The sequence below is a fragment of the Neovison vison genome, chromosome 2 (assembly GCF_020171115.1).
Source record: "Neovison vison isolate M4711 chromosome 2, ASM_NN_V1, whole genome shotgun sequence".
Classification (NCBI taxonomy): Eukaryota; Metazoa; Chordata; class Mammalia; order Carnivora; family Mustelidae; genus Neogale; species Neogale vison.
Genome location: NC_058092.1, coordinates 155,562,200 through 155,582,404, shown reverse-complemented (window position 1 = coordinate 155,582,404; position 20,205 = coordinate 155,562,200). Strand labels below are relative to the sequence as shown.

General features: G+C 44.1%; 1 protein-coding gene across 5 annotated transcripts in view; it reads right to left on the bottom strand.

Annotated features, from left to right (window-relative positions):
• The window catches only part of TTC13 (tetratricopeptide repeat domain 13), a 74,748-nt gene extending 54,579 nt beyond the window's left edge, over positions 1–20,169 (bottom strand). For 4 of the 5 annotated variants that reach the window (XM_044239377.1, XM_044239378.1, XM_044239379.1 and 1 more), the window contains exons 1-3: positions 19,885–20,169; positions 4,611–4,705; positions 556–631 (exon numbers count right to left, since the gene is read on the bottom strand). In XM_044239377.1, coding sequence (XP_044095312.1) covers positions 556–631; positions 4,611–4,705; positions 19,885–20,152 — 439 coding nt within the window. In that variant the 5' untranslated portion in view covers positions 20,153–20,169. Of the gene's footprint in view, positions 1–555; positions 632–3,314; positions 3,404–4,610; positions 4,706–19,884 lie in introns of those variants that run through there. The other variant, XM_044239381.1, reaches the window with a different exon arrangement.
• Positions 20,170–20,205: the final 36 nt, after the last annotated feature.

Sequence of the window (20,205 nt, the reverse complement as noted above, 5' to 3'; positions counted from 1 at the left end):
AGCTGACCTGACCACGGGCGAGGCATACCCAGTGCGTATCAGACCCTGGAGGAACCAGCTTGCTTGAAAACAGGCCCCCAGCAAGGCAAACTACAGGACCCCTCTGCGGATCCGAATGAACTCAACCTTTTCACACACACAGTAAAATTAACTTATACCTGGCTATTTTATTACACAGAAGATTGCAGTAGGTGTGAGTCTCCTCTGCTTTCATGTCTGTGTTGTTCCTGTTTGATGACAGCACAAGTTACTTTTAATGAATGATAAGCATGCCTAAGGACCCGTTACCATCATTGTTAACGTCCAGAGAAACACAGAGGTTCTTACTGATCATTTTCTCCAGACCCCGTATTTTCTCTGTTTCCTATTATACTGACATGTAACGCACCAACTCGCACAGGGTTGAATGCCCCACCCAAGAACACACGGCTCCTGCTGGCCAGGCCCACGTCCATGTGCTTTCTCCCCCAGCACCCTGCCTCCCAGCTCGGCACTGAATCATAAAATCTAGGCAGATGCCCCAGGCTTGCCCCCTCCCCCAGACTGAAATCTCACCTAGCTCTTCGTTTGTGCTGTCATTATCTGTAGCAAATGGGAATCTCTTTTGTTCTGCAATTGACTTGGCCTGGCTCTGAAAAAGAAACAGACGAACATACATTTTAGCTTACCACAGATGAAGACAAGGTTTCGAATGAAGACCTGCGTTTTTTAAAAAAATTAAAGCTCCATGGGACGCCTGGGTGGCTCAGTCGGTTAAGTGGCTGCCTTCACCTCAGGTCATGATCCCAGTGTCCTGGGATCGAGTACCACACTGGACTCCTTGCTCAGCAGGGAGCCTGCTTCTTTCTCTGTCTCTGTCTGCCACTCAGTCTGCCTGTGCTTGCTCTCTCTCTCTGACAAATAAATAAATAAAATATTTAAAAAAAAATTAAAGCTCCATTGGATTGATATGGAAAAAAAGATTCACTTTAATATATACCAATCGTGTACTTCATAGCTATGTGTACCACATAGCTTGTGGTGTGACTGATGTGTCTCCTCCCCTAGCATTAGTGGATCTGTTTCTTTTTTTGACTTTTTTTTTTTATTTGAGAGAGGGAAAGACAGAGCGGGAGTTGGGGGAGGAGTGGCAGAGGGGGAGGGAGAGGGACAGAGAAACTTAAGCAGACTCTGTGCTGAGCGCAGAGCCCAAAGCAGGGCTCAGTCCCATGACGCTGAGATCCTGACCTGAGCCGAAACCATGAGTCAGGCGCTTAACCGACTGAGCCACCCAGGCGCCCCAGTGGTTCTGTTTCTAAGAACAAGTTACTTTTCACTTTCACGGGGACGCATCCTGCTGGCTGCCTCATGATCCCTCCACATTTGCAGAAACTATTTAGTGACCTCGATCATGTTGCAAAGATCACATTCTAGCCATCAGCCCTCCCATGGGGCTGGATGACAGAATGTTGCTTTTTAAACTAAAAATATTTTAGAAAGAAGAGCTACAAGTTGTACGGAGATGATGCCAGCAAAGGACCAACACAATCTGACCAAGAAACAAGCCGTTCTAGTGAAAAAGCACAGCAGATGAACACCTCTCCCTCCTACTGAAGGCAGTAAATCTGCCTACGAAGAAATTATACAGACAGACGCACATTTGGCAGGAAAGCTAAAACAAGAATGGAAACCGGGGGAAAACGAGTAAATAAGTTCTCTTAGGAACTGGAATGATTTTATAGGCAGTACTGGTCTACTGTATGTAATGACAGCTCCGTAGTGTTTCGGAAACAAATCATGTCTGATACAACAGCTGTCCCTTCACCGAAAGATTCAGCTGGTGATGCTAACTTGTGATGTGTGTAGTTACAGGGCACATGTTAATGTGATTCCTCCACACCAGACTCGCCTAAGACATGATTAAAACGTGTACACACACAAGAGACCGCAAAAACTAAGATAGAGATTGAAGATTTGTGGCTTTTGGCAAAACCACAGGATTAGAACCCAGTGACATCCTGATTAACGGAGTTCCTCTTTTTAAAAATGCATAGTAGACACCTACAGGCATAGATTAGCCAAATAATTTTACACGAGATGCTCTTCCAACTACTGTATGTGCTATTCAGCTAATGACTGGTGTTTATTAGTAGTAATGAACTGTGGCTCCTTGGGCTTCACTGAGTCAAATAACAGTAACAAGGCATTTCCATTTAAACACCCTGTACTCTCAAAATCTATGTTCAGATACAGTGTGGTATTTAGTATGCCTATAAAACGGGTCAAGACGAAATCAGAGAGGGAGGCGAAGCATAGGAGACTCTTAACTATAGGAAACAAACTGAGGGTTGCTGGAGGGGAGGCGGGGGATGGGACACATGATGTGATGAGCATTGGCTGTTGTTTGCAACTGACGAATCACCGAACTCTACACCCGAAACTAATAATACACTACATGTTAATTCACTGAATTTAAATTAAAAAAATAAGTAGGTTAAACAGATCAAGAAGAAGCTACCTCTGGGGTTAGAACACAATTTAAAGCCTATAGGCCAGAAGGGCATCCCATGTCAGCAGGATGCTCACTTCACCCCATTCAGGACCCCAGACAAAACGAAACATCTGAAAATTCTACCGGCAGATTAACAACATGTGAAGACATCACAGTGCGTACTTCCGGGTGTGACCAGACATGAGACTTTCCTCTTTGTCAGATGGTCACAGATAAGCACACAGAGGTAAAAGATTTTCCTGCTTAATAAATGGCTTAAGAGCCCAAAAGGAGTCTATGAATAATGCTTTTAGTGCTTAAAAAAATCCAGTATTCAAGCAGAGTCACCCATTTGCCAAACCTTTGTGCAGAAAGATATCGGAAGACAACACAAATGAAATCCCATAAAAAGGAATCATTTACCAAACAACATCAAGACTCTACTGGGGAGCCTATCTGAGCTAAGTGCTTTTATTTTATTAGAAATAAATCCTGACAGAAGTGGGCAGGAAAGTATAGTATGGACAAACTGACTTCTTGATCAGAATCTTTCCCACTTCTGATACCGAATCTATTGATACCCTCCAGGGACAGTGGTGAGAAGCTGTGACCAAGGAAGTTTCTGCACACAGCCCGACTTCCCTGGGCGACTAACTCCAACCCAACTGTCAGGTCCCTGCTTACATTTCCATTACTGAAAACTGTCCTACCTGCTCCCCCTAATTTAAGGGGGATTATGTCGACCTTTTATGTTTACTTTTGTGTAATTATTGGGTTAGTGCCTAGGAGTCGCGAGCATAGGGACTGAGGCTAGCTGGCTCACTGTGGTATTCCCAGTACTTACTTAGCACAACGCCTGGCACATAATAGGTGCAAAATAAATATCTGGAGAATTAATGAAGAAATGAATAGTCGGACTCCCATATTTCCAACCTAGGGAAAATGAAAGGCCAAGATTGATGAGCTTTCTCCCATAGGTTACTGGCTAGTGTCATCTTAAACTAGAAATGTAACACATAGAAAATATCTGAACTCCTGTCAATAAGAAGGTAGGTCCCTAATAATTCTAAGAATCTAATCATCTACCCAAGGTGGGGATTACCCAATTTCTTCTTAAATGCTTTTAGTGATGGCCAACTCAGTACTTTACAAGGTAGCGCACTCTGGCTTGACACCAGTCTAACTGAAGTTTTTCCATATAGCAGGTTGACTACTAAGCAGTGAACTAGGTAAAAACTGTTGATCATTCTCTAGTTTGCAATTTCTACCTGTTTTCAGTAGTTCTCACATGTAAAAGCAAAGCTCTGTCTGGAGAAGAAAGAGTATCTATCCTAAAGGGAAATTTTAAATGAAAGAAGCAAACAGTATCTACATGGATGTTGAAGGAAAAGGTCTGGAGAAAAAAATATGTTAGCCTTGGGCACCGAAAGAACCACTCAGCTTCACTGAATGAAGTGTGAGCCAAAAGCAGGGCCTTCCACCCCGAGGCAGCGAGCCTGGAGGAGCATATGTGCTGCCATGGCTAGGCAGAGAGAGGCGTTACACAGCTCCCAGTGCTCACTGCTAGAGTGGCAAGGTCTCCTACACAGTTTGGCAGGTACTGATAATTAAAAACATAAAAGATTCCCACACAGGCAAAGACTGGAAAAAGAAGATACATGATACCTTCAAATACATGAAGTTTCTAGAGATAAGTCCTGCCATGATCTCCCCCTTTATTCCTGGAACTTAAAAGTAAAAAATCTAGGGGCGCCTGGGTGGCTCAGTGGGTTAAAGCCTCTGCCTTCAGCTCAGGTCATGATCCCAGGGTCCTGGGATCGAGCCCCGCATCGGGCTCTCTGCTCAGCAGGGAGCCTGCTTCCTCCTCTCTCTCTGCCTGTCTCTCTGCCTCCTTGTGATCTCTGTCAAATAAATAAATAAAATCTTAAAAAAAAAAAAAGTAAAAAATCTAGATCTAGAATGATCAACCACCCAATGCATAAGTCATAATAATTCAATGAGACTAAAAATACCAGACACTCCATTTTTATCTGACCCAACCAACTCCTAGTTGACAAACAGAGGTGACCTCCTCCTTTTGAAAGCAGTACCACTGTGCTGTAGTTCACAAAACCGGAAGGCATGAATGGAAGACACATACCAGAATCTTTTCAGTGTTGAGGGAAAGCAATGAGTCACAGGGTGGTGGTCCTTTGGGTTCGCAGTCTGAGTCGTGGAAGTTCAAAAAGGAGGACTCTGAAAAGCAAACATTCCTGGTTATTCTCCTCACCTTAAATGTATGGCTCTTAGGTGTCTAACCATGAATTATAATGTGAAGAATCCTCAAAACCAAACTAAGGACAAAGCAATAAAACACTAAAAGGGGCATCTTGTCTTCCACTTTATAGCTGTGTAACATTCTGTGGTTTTCAAATGCCCTCCCGACCAGTCATTAATAGAGTAGCTGATAAGATCTTTTGGTAGACATCTCCTACCCCGCAGCACTTACCAGGGATTTTTAAAAATCACAAAGGGGAGACCCAAGTCGAGCTGGTGGGGGGGGGTATCTAACGTTAAATGAGAAGTACAGGGATGCCCAGCTGGCTCAGTTGGCTAGAACGTGCGACTCTTGATCTTGGGTTTCTAGGTCCAAGCACCATGTCGGGTATAGAGATTACTTAAAAATAAAATCTTAAAAAAAAAAGAAAGTATGTACTAAGTAAGGGGTCTAGTATCCTGAATATATAAATTATCTCCTGATTTCAACAAGAAAAAGACAACCTAATTAAAAAATGGGCAAAGGAAGGGTGTCTGGGTGACTCAGTGGGTTAAGCCTCTGCCTTCGACTCAGGTCATGATCTCAGGGTCCTGGGACTGAGTCCCGCGTTGGGCTCTCTGCTCAGTGGGGAGTCTGCCCCCACTGCTGCCCGCTGTTCTGCCTACTTGTGATCTCTCTGTCAAATAAATAAAATCTTAAAAAAAAAAAGATGCTCTACACCATTGTTAATTAGGGACTGCAAATCAAACAATAATGAGGTATCACTTCATGCCCACAAGGATGGCTATATTATTTTCAAAAATGGGAAATCACAAGTGTTGGCAAGGATGTAGGGAAATTAGAGCCGCCTGTACACTGCTGATGAGGCTATAAAGAGGGTTTGGCTGCTGTGGAAATCAGTTTACTGGCTCATCAAAAAGTTCAACACAGAATTACCATACAGTCCCACTAGTCCATTCCCAGGTATACAACCCAGAGAACTAAAACAGGAACTCAAACAAGGACATGTACAGGCATCTTCATAGAAGCACTGTAATAACCAGCCAGTAGAAAGAGATCAAAAGATGATGGGTAAATCGTGGCATATACATCCAGGAGAATATTATTCAGCCTTAAAAAAGGAAATACTACAATCATGAATTAGTACAACACCTTACTCCTATAATAATAAACCTACATTTATACTTCAGCTCACTTACAGAATTTCACAGTTGCGAGACTTCACTCTAAGCAACATCTAAAATGCTTGCCTGTTTTTGGAAATATTCAAAGGTGCAGCCCATATGAAAGTCCTTATTCACTGTTTACACCCTTTGCCTCAGCAATAACATTTGTTTTGTTAGAAATCAATGTAATTGCTGTATTGGACGAAATTGCCAAAAGATGGGTTGAGTATATTTATGAAACACTTTAAAATGTTTCATTTGAATTTGCATATTCAATATTCAAATATTAAAGATAAATTTTTAAAAAGAATACTAATTCATACAATAGGAAAGAACCCCCCAAACAGAAATAATATATAAGAACCTCCAAAACAAAAGTGAAAGAAGCCAGAAACAAAAGGTCACCTATTGTATGATCCCATTGATACAAAATAACCCAAATAGGTAAATCCATAGAGACAGAATGCACATTGCTGGCTGAAGGAGGGAAGGGAGAGAAACTGCTGAGTGGGTAAAGGGGCTTACTTTGGAATGACAAAAATGTTTTGGGGTAGTTGTACAACACAGTAACTATATTCAACACCACTGAACGGTTCGCTGGAAAACAGATAATTTTAGGTTATGTGAATTTAGTCTCAATAATTTTTTTTAATTTATTTTTTAAGTAGGCTCCATGCCCAGATTGGGGCTTGAACTCGCGATGCTGAGATCAAGCGTCATGTGCTCTACCAACTGAGCCAGCCAGGTGCCCCCCAATAATTATTTTTGAAGATATGATGTAACTCAGCAGCCATTAAAGAGCATCAGATTATGTTCAAGGGGCCACGTGAACTGACTGAGATGAATTCTCAGTTGTGTCTGTCTTAACAACCGGAGACCAGACCTGTTAGGCCAAAGCAGGCCAGGATGGTGAGCAATTACTGAAGCTGGAAGGGTTAAATTTCACAAGGCACAGGCAGGGTTTAAAAGGATGGGCGGGTTTGGACTGGGGTACAGAAAGGCTGTGGGTGCTCCAGGTGGGATGCACGGTGCACACACAAGAAAAAGGGTAAGAAAATATCACGGGGCAGCAGGCAGACAACACTCGTTGATGGGAGTCGGTGTTGGAAAATAAAAAATATGAGGTTGGAAAAGGAGCATTCAGGCTGGGGGAAGTCCTGCACCATGAGAAAGGCTTTAGTCTGAGAAGGGTGAAGAACCAGTAGTAGTTGCGGGTAGCTAACTGGATACACACTGATTTATAAGCCATTTCTTTTTAAAGCTACATTGGAGAACTTGACATACACTAAGCACATGGTAAGCACGGCACAAAGGTGGCCTTATTTCTAACAATCCCTCCACTTCATGGAATTCATTTCTGTTTCAGTAAATATCCATCTGTATAATTTCAAGTGGCCACAGAGCACTTCCTTGCATGAAACTTACCTACCCCCTGTCTTTGGGTAATTAGGATGTCCTTTGCCCTTTAACATCAAGTGTTTCCTAAGTATGCTTGACCCGGTTTTTGCAAGATCTTTTTGCAAAATCGCCCAGTTTGGCAACTAAACTGAATGCTAACAAGTACAGCTGGTGAGGCAAAGGGTGTAAACAGTGAGAAGACCTTCACCTTTCACTCATTTTCCTCCCAGCAGGTAATAACAATTTTATTCCCACCTACCAGTGTCGAAGACAGTCTGTTTCCCTCTCAGAGTACTGCTTTTTTTTTTTTTTTTTTTTTAAATCTCTTCCTAATCTGAAAATAGCACTAGTGGGGTCCAACTTTTGGTTTACAGGCTATTTGGTATCTCTTCTTTTGTAAATCATGGATTTCCTTTGGTAAGTCTCAGATTACTTCAACTCTTCTAGCCTAAGATAGAGAAGAGAATATTATCTCCGGCCACTCATTAAATTATTAATTTGAATACCACCTTCACATTATAGTCACTGGGGGCTGTCTTCTAGACTTTTATTTATTTTTTTAAAGGAATCTTTGAGACTATTTACATCCTGTGACAACAGCTCTGACAGATAACTGTCCCATCTACATGGACACTGATATTTTTAAAATGACAATAGTAACTCATGTCCATTCTAGAAAATACAGAAAACTCACAAAACATAAATAAAAGTCATTTAGAATACTACCACACATTGAGAGCCAATGTGAAAATTTTAATGTAATTAATGTAATTAAGAGGGACAATGCTAAAATCAGATGGCCTGGCTGTGAATTCCTGCTGTCTGCCACTACTTACTAGCTCTTGGCCACTGACTTACCTTAATCAATCTTTGGTTTCCTCATTTGTAAAACAGGGTCAATGAGAGTATCTACTTCACAGGAGTGCTTGATTTAAACAAAGAGATAGAAGGAAAGTATTTGGTACTGTTTCTGGCACAAAGAAAGAACTAAAAGATGTTTGCTACTATTGTTACCATTAGGTTGTCAGAATGGAAGGAGATACACTGTTTTGTAACTGCCCTTTTAATGTAACAGTATAAACACTTCCCCATATGAGCACATTTCCTTCTGCATTATTTCAATTCAAACTTAGAGAGATTGAATAAGATTTTTAATTTAATATCTTTAAAATTCTAATTCTCTACAATAAACCTGTATTTTCTTGTTATGGTTTCTAGACTAATCCCTTATAATGACCTGCTTATTCTGATTTCAGTAGTACCACAGTGTTTCAATACTGCATCCTTTTAATAAATGCATACATTTTAATGTAAAGCAAAGTCTCATCATTTTTTCCCCCAGAAGTTTCTTGGCTACTTGGATCAACATTCTTCTTTGAGATAAACTTCATTTTGTTTAGGTTGCAAAACAAAAAAGTCCCTCTGTGACTTTTTCTCGTATTTTTTTGTTTGTTTTAGGTAGGCTCCACGCCCAGCATGGAGTCCAAAGTGGGGCTTGAACTCACAACACTGAGATCAAGACCTGAGCTGAGCTCAAGCTTCAGACGTTTAACCAACTGAGCCACCCAGGAGCCCCCACTCTATGATTTTTACTAATAAAAATTGTTAAAACTATAGATTAATGAGGGGAGGAGTACTTCTTTACAAAATTTAATCTATTTATTCAACTCTTATTAACCTATGCAAAACTTTACAGTTTTTCTACAGAATTTACACATTCAAATTTGTTTTGTGTGATTAAAAAGAAAATTGGTGGATGACCACTGATTCAGTACTTATTTGTTGAGCATCTACTACATTCCATGCACTGCTCAGTGGTCTTCAACACCAAAAACGACCCCTGTCCTTCCATATGAAGATTATAGTTCAGGAGTGCCTGGGTGGCTCAGTCCGTTAAGTGTCTGCCTTCGGCTCAGGTCATGATCTCAGGGTCATGATGCAGGATCGAGTTCTGCATCAGTCTCCTTGCTCAGGGGGAGCCTACTTCTCCCTCTGCCTGCCACTCTCCCTGTTTGCGCTCTCTTTCGCTCTCTCTGGCAAATAAGTAAAGATAAAATCTTTATTTTTAAAGATAAAAAAATTAAGAAAAAAATTTTGTTAAAATGATTATAGTTCAGTGAGGGAAACCAACAGTAATCAAAATCAGACAAGTGCGCCTGGGTGGCTCAGTGGGTTAAAGCCTCTGCCTTCGGCTCAGGTCATGATCTCAGGGTCCCGAGATCAAGCCCCACATTGGGCTCTCTGCTCAGCAGGGAGCCTGCAAAAAAAAAAAAAAAACCCACACACAGAAATGTCAAGTCACGCCCCTTCAAGAAACAGCTAGAGCAGAGTCAGGTGTAGCAATAGGCAGGGACAGTTTCTCAGCTCATTCTGATAGAGTTCACCTGTTGGAGGAACACTTCTGATCCCCACTGCAAAAACAGGGAAACTGAGGCCGAGAGGCTAAGTGACTTGCCCCTGGCTACCCTCTGACAAAAGCAGTGCAGGTGGGATTTGAGCCCAGTCTGGTTCTGGATCTGTGCCGGAGACAGTAAAGGGAGACCAGAGGGAAGTTTCAGATTTAAAAAGTTGACAGTCCACAGACAGCCGGCAGGATGGGCAGAGTAGTCCAGACAGAAAGAGAGCACATTGTAAATCTTCTGTCTTAACCGGCTAGAGCTCCATATTTTCTACCCACATTACTGAATTCTTAATAGCTCTATTAATGCTTCCATTTATTTGGTGGATAACTGGATCATCTACATGTAATGATATCAAGGTCTTTTTAATATTTATACTCACTTAGCATCTTACTTTACTAGATAAAACCTCCAAAAAAGTGCTCAATACTAGTACTCCTGCTTACTCCTGACATTAGTACTTCACTGAACAACCCAGAATTCCTTCAAGTTTTAATGATAAGACTTTTCATTTAAGCATCCAGAGGGAAGATGCTCTATATGGTGATGGGTTAACATTGATATATTTTACCATATAAAGGAAGGATTCTCCTATTCTTTGTTTTATCAAAGATTTTAAATCAGGAAAGCTGGCTGAACTTTCTCAAGTGCTTTTGGAAATTTCTTTATGATAATCATGATTTTTCTCCTTTGACCTGTTATGGTGATTAATTTGATTAAAAAAAAAAAGTTGAGCCATCTTTATACTTCTAAAATAAATTCTAATTGGCCAAGGCACATCATTACCTTAATTGATAGCTGGCTTTAGCTTATTAATATTTTACTTAGGATTTAACTATTTTATAGCTTTCTTCCCACCCCCTCACAACTATATTAAATTCTGGCATCAGTATTTTTTGCTGCTTTGGTAGGGCAAGGTATTAAAGAGGATGAGGGAAGATCAACTTGGTAATTTGCCTTTTCTTCCTAAAGAACTATCTGAAGAACATTTCTTTGAATTGTCTTACATCTTTGCCATACAGCTATACACAGAGTTATTAGGGTGATTTTCACGTTCCATTATACTCCCTGATCCCTAAAGTCAAATATTTGTTTCTTCTCCTTTTTCTTGATGAGCCTTGCCAGGTAATTGTCTTGATGTTACCAGTATTTTCAAAGAAGCAGCTCTAATCTAATTAAATGTGATGTCAGAGGAAGAGTAGTTAGTTTGGAGGCAAAGCACGAGAGCAGTTCAGGGCGCGGGCTGCAGAGCCAGACTGACCCCCATCAGACGCCTCACCGGCTGGCTGACTGCACAAGTCCTTGTGTATCTCTTAGTCTGTCTCCTCATTTGTAAAACAGGAACAGCTGCCACCCTCCCAGGGCTCTTGTGAGGAGGGGATATGGGGCCTACAATTCACAGGAAAGGGTTGGGTTTGAATGGCGTGGGTCCTCTTACACATAGATTTTTAAAATAAATACGGTATACTACTATAAATGTATTTTCTCTTCCATATGATTTTCTTAACCACGTTTCCTTTTCCCTAGCTTATTTCATTCTAAGAATACGGTATATAACACATATGTGTCCATCAATTACTTGTCACTAGTAAGGCTTCCGGTCAACAGTAGGCTATTGGTAGTTAAGTTTTTGGGGATCAGAAGTTGTACATGGATTTCTGATGGTGAGCATTGGGGGGGGGGACAGGATTGGTGCCCCTACCCCCCACATTGTTCAAGGGTCCACTGTACACACATCCAGGCTAAAATTGTTGGGAGGGTTTTCCTGTTCATTTCTTCTTCCTTCTTAAGATTATTTTGGTTTTCACAGCACTTTACAGCTTTCCAAATGCTCTCACAACACTTTCCTTTGGTCCTCCATCCTCTGGGGTAGGTAGAACACACTTTAGGCTTGTCACACACATGGGGAAATGAGTTCAGCGTGAAGGGATGTGTCTAAGGTCACAAGCAAAGAAATTGCGAAGGCGAGCCCGGCCACGTCCGTGCTCTAGGACACTACATCAATAGAGAGGCATGGTCCACTTGTCGCCACCCATCCTGCCAATGCCGGGTCCTAGTAAGAGATGGTTTGGGTAGAGCGATGCCATCAAACTTCTTTCCTGTCCTTCCAAACCCCGCAGACAGCTGATTTTAAGCCAGGTTTTGGTGGAGGCACAAGGAGCTGAGTGCGGTAGGTTCCAGGAATAACTGGAGATGTGGAGACAGTACACAGAAACACCTTCTCTGAGGAAGGAGAGAGCAGAGGGGCCGCTGGAAGGATGGGTGTTCCCGTCTTTGTTCCGTATTTTTTCTAGACAGGAGCTATTACAGCCACTTATGCATGCTGAAGGAAGACGGGAGGGAATGAGAGATCGGCCACACAAGAAGGTCACACTCACGGAGGCTCCAAGAACGCCACATGGAGACAGGACCAGAAGCAAAAGCTAAGGCGAGAGCTGCGCGCAGACCATAGCTAGGATCCTGGGGAAGTTCTTCTCTGACTACCTCCTTCTCAGTCAAACCAGACGACCTCCCCATGACGCGAGGCGACGGTGGCTTTGGAAGTCGCAGGTATTTGTCATACATTCAGGTCAGCAGGTAAAACGGATTGAAAGCCTGTGAACAGCAAACCTAGAGGCACCTCTAGAAGGAGGATGTTTTATAAGGAACTCGACGGCTGCCGGGCTACACTCACCCTTGACCTCTTGCTCTAGTTATAGAAGTGTGCCAAGTTCACCTGAAACAAGGATGACCGGGCTTTTCCCATGGATGGGCTAGAACTTGGAAGTCAGGCAATTCTAGATTAGCGTATTTTTTTTTTTAAGATTTTATTTATTTATTTATTTGACAGAGAGAGACCACAAGTAGGCAGAGAGGCAGGCAGAGAGAGAGGAAGGGAAGCAGGCTCCCTGCTGAGCAGAGAGCCTGAAGCGGGACTCGATCCCAGGATCCTGAGATCATGACCTGAGCCGAAGGCAGCGGCTTAACACACTGAGCCACCCAGGCACCCCAAGTAAGGCAATTCTAGTCCGACATGTAGGGTGGCCAGGGGAGAGCACTGAGCAATACTGTGGCTGGGGGAGCGACCCAGAAGGCCAGCAGCTGCTCGGCCTCATCAATATGCTGCCTTTTGTTTTTATCAATTTCTGCATTTGTAAGACAACCACCGTTGAGGACCTCGTATGTCACATGGTTGATGGTCCCGAATGGTAAGTTTCTTTAAGAATGTAATAACAGGAAAAGGAGGAGGAAGAAAAGTTCTCTTCTGAATTCATACGCTTCTTTTGCTCTAACAAAATATTATTCATCTGTACCTGAGATGTGTTAAATTATCATAAAACAACTTGAAAACAGAGGCTGTCCCCTGGGAATTAGATTATAAGGTCAACATATAATTAATCCATTAGAACAAAGATCTGCAAAGGCCATCTTAAAGAGACAGAATGGTTTTCTAACCAAGCATGAATATAATCTGATCAAAGCTACATTAACCCACACAAAAGTATTAACACACGAAAAGAACGTGTACAACCAAAACAAAAGGAGCTGGCCAGCTGTGCAGAATGGAAAAAGTGGCAGGGAAGCAAATGATGTGGCACCGATCCAAGAACAGAACCACACGGGGGTGCTGGAGCCAGCAAAGTGAGCAGCCAGCCGGAGCCGCGAAGGCTACTCACTTAGCCCGGGGTTGTAGCATGGACTGAAGACACAGCAGATGTTCCAAGCGACACATACTTTTAAGAGCCAAACACTTTCTCATAAACCTACACATGCTCTCAAATAGCATCAACTCTACTGGGAAAGCTGAAGCAAATCTTCACAATGATGGGAACCCTTAGAAAAACAGTCACTTTGAAGATTTTATTTATTTATCTCAGAGAGACAGAAAGAGAGTGAGCACATACCCATGAAGGGGGGGTGGGACAGGGGAGAGGCAGAGGGAGAGTCAAGCAGACTCCCCACAGAGCAGGGAGCTCCACGCAGGGCTCGATCTAGATACTGGACCCGAGGATCAGGACCTAAGCCGAGAGCAGATGCTTAACTGAGCCTCCTAGATACCCCCAGAGTCACTTTGAACACCACAAACATAGGCAGCAAAGGTCATGAGAGAACTCAATTGCTCTTCCACGTACAAGAGGCAGACCTGCTGACCCAGGACTTCCGGGTGTCTGTGTACAGAACAGCAGCACCTGCCTGATGCAGATCCACTGTGCTGGTACCTGAGCCAGAAATCAAGTCGTACCAAATTATCTCCAAATGCAGTGAAGGTAACGTGGCATGAGACTTTATCAGCAAGCTTAAAACCAGCTATCGTTATGTATTTGGGGTTCTTTCTAGTTACACAGGTTGCTCAGTTTGAGAGAAGTCATGAAGCAAACACCAGTGACACATCTGTCTGCATATATGTCACATTCCAACAAAAAGTAAAAATTTAAAAAAAAAAGTCACAGAGGAAAATCTTAGCATTGATGTGAAGTGAAAAGTATTAAAATGCTGCTACTTCAACAAGTTTTGCATTTATTCTATCTGCAAGATAACAAGCCCCAACAAAAGATAAGATGGTGCTTAAAACACCACATTGTGAAAAGGGGAAACTTCAAAAGTCAGTCAGTTGGCCACGTATTTGGGGAGTGCAGCGAAGCCAAGCCGTGTCTATGTGCTACAGAACTTCTTGAAAAGTCTGTACGCACAAAGTGTCCTGCCACTTCCTGAAGGCAGAGGCTACGTAGGGTAGGTTCTGAAACCCAGCTTTTGCCCTCCTCCAGAGCAGGGCAGAAAACAAACCGTCAGTAACCAAAGCTGAATATGTCTACCAGCGTACAGACCTTTCAAAAGGTAAATATAATTCTTAACGACAACAGATCTGTTTGAGAAAATTAATGAATATGCAAATGCCACAGCTATCATCTACATAGGGTTCAGGCTACGAAAAGCAGCTCTTAAAGGAGAAACTTTCTGAAAGATGCTGTTCAGGTAGGAAAATAGGCAAGCCTCCCCCAGACAACACCACAGGCCCCAGGGCTGGGGAATAGAAATCTCTTTACCGCTCTATCTATGCCTTGTTCTCTGCACTCAAAATAAGCTGCATACCTTATACTGGTAAATTCACTTATGTATACCTTAAAAACTAAAATGGAAGAGACCTGCCACAAAACTATATACAATAACACATAAAGAAAACCAGGGCCAAGAGAAAAAGGATCAAGCAAATATAACAGTAAGGGTTACCACAGTTACCATGACTGAGCATAAAATTTGGTCCTTAACTTCCTCATAGCCAGAACCAAAAAGGAAATAACTATCATTATAAAAGTGTCCCTCTACTGATTCTCTGCCACTTCAAAGGCACAGCAATGATTCAGACACTGTGGGCAATAAGACTGATGGCATCTATTTAAATAGCTGATTTCTCCATTAGGAAGGATATATAAACAATCTTTAAGTCTTATTGTCAAAAACACAGTGAGGGGCGCCTGGGTCAAGCCATGTGTTAAGCCGCTGCCTTCGGCTCAGGTCATGATCTCAGGGTCCTGGGATCGAGTCCCACATCGGGCTTTCTGCTCAGCAGGGAGCCTGCTTCCCTCTCTCTCTCTGCCTGCCTCTCCATCTACTTGTGATTTCTCTCTGTCAAATAAATACATAAAATCTTAAAAAAAAAAAAACAGTGAGGTTTGTACCTACTTCCTTATTTTTCTGGCAGTTAACACCTCCCAAATCAGACACAAATGCTCCTTTCTTCACAAAGAACTGTGGGAAAATAAGCTCAAATCTTGCATTATTAATTTCCATGAACTTAAAAAAAAAAAAAAAGACTTCTGGTTGTAAATGAATCGTTGAACTTGATCGAGGCAATAGGCACAGGTTGGTGCTAATCCTAGATGATGACAGGCATTTCAGAAGCTCCCTAAAGACATCGAGTACAAGGACTACCTCACTTCGGAGCAGACAAAAGTCTTAAGAAGGCAGTAAAAAAAAATCACAAAGTCACCGTTCCTATAAATGTTCCATTTTCAAAGAAGGAAAATCAAAGTATTCCCGAAACAATTACAAGTACACACGTTTGAACAATTAAAATACATTTTAGTCTGTAAAGAGCGTGTGGGTATATTTAATACACAATGAATGCCATCTTCGAATGAGATGCAGATCAGCTTTGGTAGGAAGAGCAGAGGAGAGAGAGATGAAGTCTTCAATTCTCAGACACACTACAGTTGATCTAGACCGTAACTTACCAGATCAACAACACTGGGGTGTCAAAGCTCACTCTTTCCGGGGCTGTGTTCATGCCACCTTACCAGAGGCTTTCCCTGACCCCTTCGAAGAGTTACACAGTATTTTTTATTGATCAAGGCACTTAACAGTGGGCCTCCTACACACTCAGCTCCTCCCCCACCAGAACGCAGGCTCCACGAAGGGAAGCTGGCTGGCTATGCTGTATCCCCAGGTTCCAGAACACTGAGTAGCAAGCAGTAGGCACATGGATAGCTTTCCTGGGAAAGAACAGACCCATGCTAGCTCTGCAGTTCAAAATACCAGGTGCAGTCAAGCATCCTTCCATCTATGTGGATATAAAATTCCAGAGAAGTTATTTAGAGTGTACCTTTCAACAAAGGTGAAAGGTGTAGGACTTGATCATGAATACTGATAAGAAATTATACTAAGAGGCAAATATTACTGAGGAAATAATACACAAACGGTCAGGAGGCCAGGTTCAAACCCTGACTCGATACGATCTACCATAGAATCATCCCTAATTTCTTTCTGCCTCAGTTTCTCCTTAGGTAAAATGGGGATAAAAACGGTACCAGCAGCTGTGCTGAGGATTAAATAAGAATATACACAGTGTTTACAGATATGAAACCAGGTGAAAAATTGGGGGGAAACTTCTGTCCTTATTTCTTCCCACAATTCCAAACTAAAAAGGGGCAATGGTAACAAGGAAGGGAAATTTCATTTTTATTTGAAAAACATGGGGATGCTTAGGTGGCTCAGTTAGGCATCTGCCTTGGACTCAGGTCATGATCGCAGGGTCCTGGGATCGAGCCCCGCATCGGACTCCCTGCTCAGCAAGGAGTCGGCTTCTCCCTCTGCTCCTCCCCCTGCTTGTTCTCTCTGATAGATAAATAAAATCTTTTTAAAAAAGAAAAAAACATGGACATTACAGTGTTCCCTCTTTTTAAAAGATTATTTTCCCACAGGAAAATAGTGAGATGATCTGATGTCTGTGGTTATATGTGCCTTTCAAGCAAAATACAAAAATTGTGCTGGAAGTTAAAGTTGAAAGGGGCCTAGGAACAGCAAAGTCAGGCTGAGATCCCTGAAACCTGAGTCATCCATGCTTGTCTCTGCAGCTGGACCCCAGGGAGGCCTGGCACCCTCAGCATAAGGTTGCTCCCGGGGCACTGGATTCCACTTGACGGTGGTCCACATAGCACAGCCATTGCCAGTGCTGTGTTCAGACCTATGGGCTCCCACCAGCTGTTGCCTTTGGCTCTATAATCACAGGGGGTTCTGTCTTAAGAGAGCACCCACACAGCTCATCAGAAGGTGTGCAGGCTTAGACCCAAGCAGGCATCCATTCAGCCACCTGAATCCAAATGCTGTGGGAAGGTTTCTCAAAAGTGGCTTCTGTGTCTGTCCCCTGTACAGGAACTGGCTTGATACGGACAAGCTTGTGACTGCAAAGGGCAGCAAGGGAGGATGATATGATTGACAGACAGCGAGGCTCCAAAAAACTGGCTCGTTCTGGATCCTGGCACTTATCTAGTTCCTTGTGTTGATCAGAAGGGGTCTCTGGATTCAGAACATGAGCCCCTAAGTTACGATATGGTTAGCTGCAAATCCTGAATTTGTTCCTTCATCTATTCTTGTTAGGACAGTGAGGGACCGGGGGCGGGTTTTACAGGGCCCAGCTTCTGGCCTCTTGTCAAGATGAGGAGGGAGAAATGAGAGACACTCCAGGAATTGCTACCACAACAGAGATGGCTTCTGTCACGTACTGCTGCCAGTGAAGCTAAGAGAAACAGCTGGAGTGCCAAGGAGCATCAGCAGCTGCCTTTGGGAATGATTAACTGGGGCTAACGGCAGCGGCAAACCACTTCAGCACCTGTTGGTGGCTCCAGGACACTGATGTCAGCCCAGGGGCGGCCGGCTCGAAGACTCACACCACACATTTGCAACAGCATATTTGGACTTCCAAACGATGAAAATAAGTAGTACGTAGGGGAAATAAATAGAAAGTTGAAACACATGAATAAATTATGCTTAAAACCTCATAACAGAGTGTCCATCCTCTGAAGCAGAGAATACCAAGTGATGGTTTCCACATAGGAGAGAATTGTAGAATGGAAAGAATTCCTCCAAATGCCTAGTTCATGAAAACCTATACAATCTAAGGGGAAATGCAAAATGTAGGTCAAAGTTGGCTCAAATAAGGACTCAAACCCTGGCATAAGCCTGATGCCACAGAGTGAAATGAACCACCTACGTTAAGAAGATGATGCAATTTCACAACAGAAATCGATTTTCATCTTCCATTGCCTAGAATCTGGGTCTCCCCGAGCCAGTGAACACCACCACAGGACTAGAGGAAGGAAAGGAAAATGAAGACTTACAGAACAGCGTACTATATGCTAGCAAATTCTACAGATATGGTTTCCCACCTGTAAGCACTTAGTGCCTAAGACAAAGTTTCATCTGGAGCCTGCCCGCCTGGGACCCTCCCTTTATAGCTTGGGGGCTCAGGAAAGTGCTGATTTCACTGTGTCTTAGGTTCCCCATCTGAGGAAAAGGAGCTACCATCCAATGAGGTAGTGGCTGGGGTGCGGACTGATTTAAGAGAACAGGCTAACCAACCTAAAGCTAAACCTTACAGAAAAACCCGGCATACAGCAAGGACTCCATATATGTTGGCTCTTTCTGACTTTCCTCACAGCCCTCTTGCGAAGAAAATGAAACCCTATAATTAGGTAATAGGGTCTTCAATTTAGAAAGGCGGCAATTTTGCAAAGACAAGCAATTAACTGACACAGAGTCACAGAAAGCTATAGAGGTACAAAAGCCATTCTTTTCCCACGCTGCAATGTTGGCTGTGTTCTGGATGCCGTTACTAGCCAAGGTCCACCACAAAATAAAGTCACATACCTTCTAGTGAGTGACACTTCCTTAAGGGAGTCAGATTGTGCTTAAAGGAAATCAGAGTGTGCTAATCTTAACATTTCATCTCAACTAAAAATTACTTATTGTCTTCAGAGCTACACAATAGTAAAGAACCCTGCCATGGGACCATAAAAGCAACCAGCCAGCTACCAGTTCGGTAGCCCTAGACCTTTCAAAACCAAATCTTGAGTGAATTCTGAGGAAGAGAAAAGGGACAGGAAGAGAAAAGGGAGGGGAGGGGATTGGAGGAGGAAAAGACCCAATGGAAAACCTCAAAACAAAAAAAACCCCACACACATGCATTTTGCCCCCCAGGCATCTGCTGTGACTTACTAAGCTGAGAGCAATAGCGCCCATCTTAATGAAGGAGCTGGCCCAGATCCAGTACACACACAGCTCGGACATACAGGGGCTCAAGGCCTGCAGGGCCCTTTTTGCCCCCTGGGAGACATCTGACAGGTCACAGGTCAGTCTTTAAGAACCGGAAGCAAGATGTCATCGAGCAGAAAAAACGGGCTTGAGTTTTTGTTCCTTTCTTTCTCTCAAGCATCAAATTTTAAGAGGTTGTGTTTAATACAAGACATCAACCCAGGAGGTCAGAAAACCTGATTTCCGGCCTAAGACGGGCCAGGCATCCCCTCTCCGGGCGCGCGCCCCCAGTGTCGTCCCTCCCTAGGTCCCTGGCACCCGCTGGGCCCAGAGTGGGTACCCGGGCCACTTGCCATCCTCTCTTCCACCCTTTCAACAGTTGCTAGGACTCCGGAGGGGCGGCTCTGGCCCCAGGAACAGGCTGTCCGCTCTCTTCTCCACTCACCAGCCTCCGCACGGCTGCTACGAAAGGACCGCGCGCAGCGGCGTGGGTGCGAGCGGCGGGAAGCGGCCACGGCACGACACCCCCCGGGACCGGCTCCCGCAGGAGCACACGCAGCGACGCGGCTGCTGGCGGCGAGGCCCGGGCCTCGGCCGCACCTCGGCCCCGGGGCCCGCCGTTCCCACGGCCCCGCCGCCCCCGCGGCCCCGGGCGACCCGGACGCCCGCCCGCCGCCGCCCACTCACCGCCGCACTCGACCGAGTACTGGTCTCCCCAGTCCCCGGACTGCGGGCTGCAGCCGCCGCCTGGGGGGGCCTCCTGCTGCTGCCGGTGCTGCAGCTCCTGCTTGAGCAGGGACAGCGGCGAGTAGTGCTCTGTGGCCAGGGTGCCCGGGCACGGCCCGGCGGACAGGACCCCCAGCAGCAACAGCACCAGGACGCGCCGGGCGGCGTCCGCGGCGGCCAGAGCGCCGCCCCAGCAGCAGTAGCAGCGGCAGCAGCCGGCAGGTGCCATCTTTCCTCAAGGCGCATGTGCGGCGGCCCTTGCCGCACGCTGCGGCCTCCCAG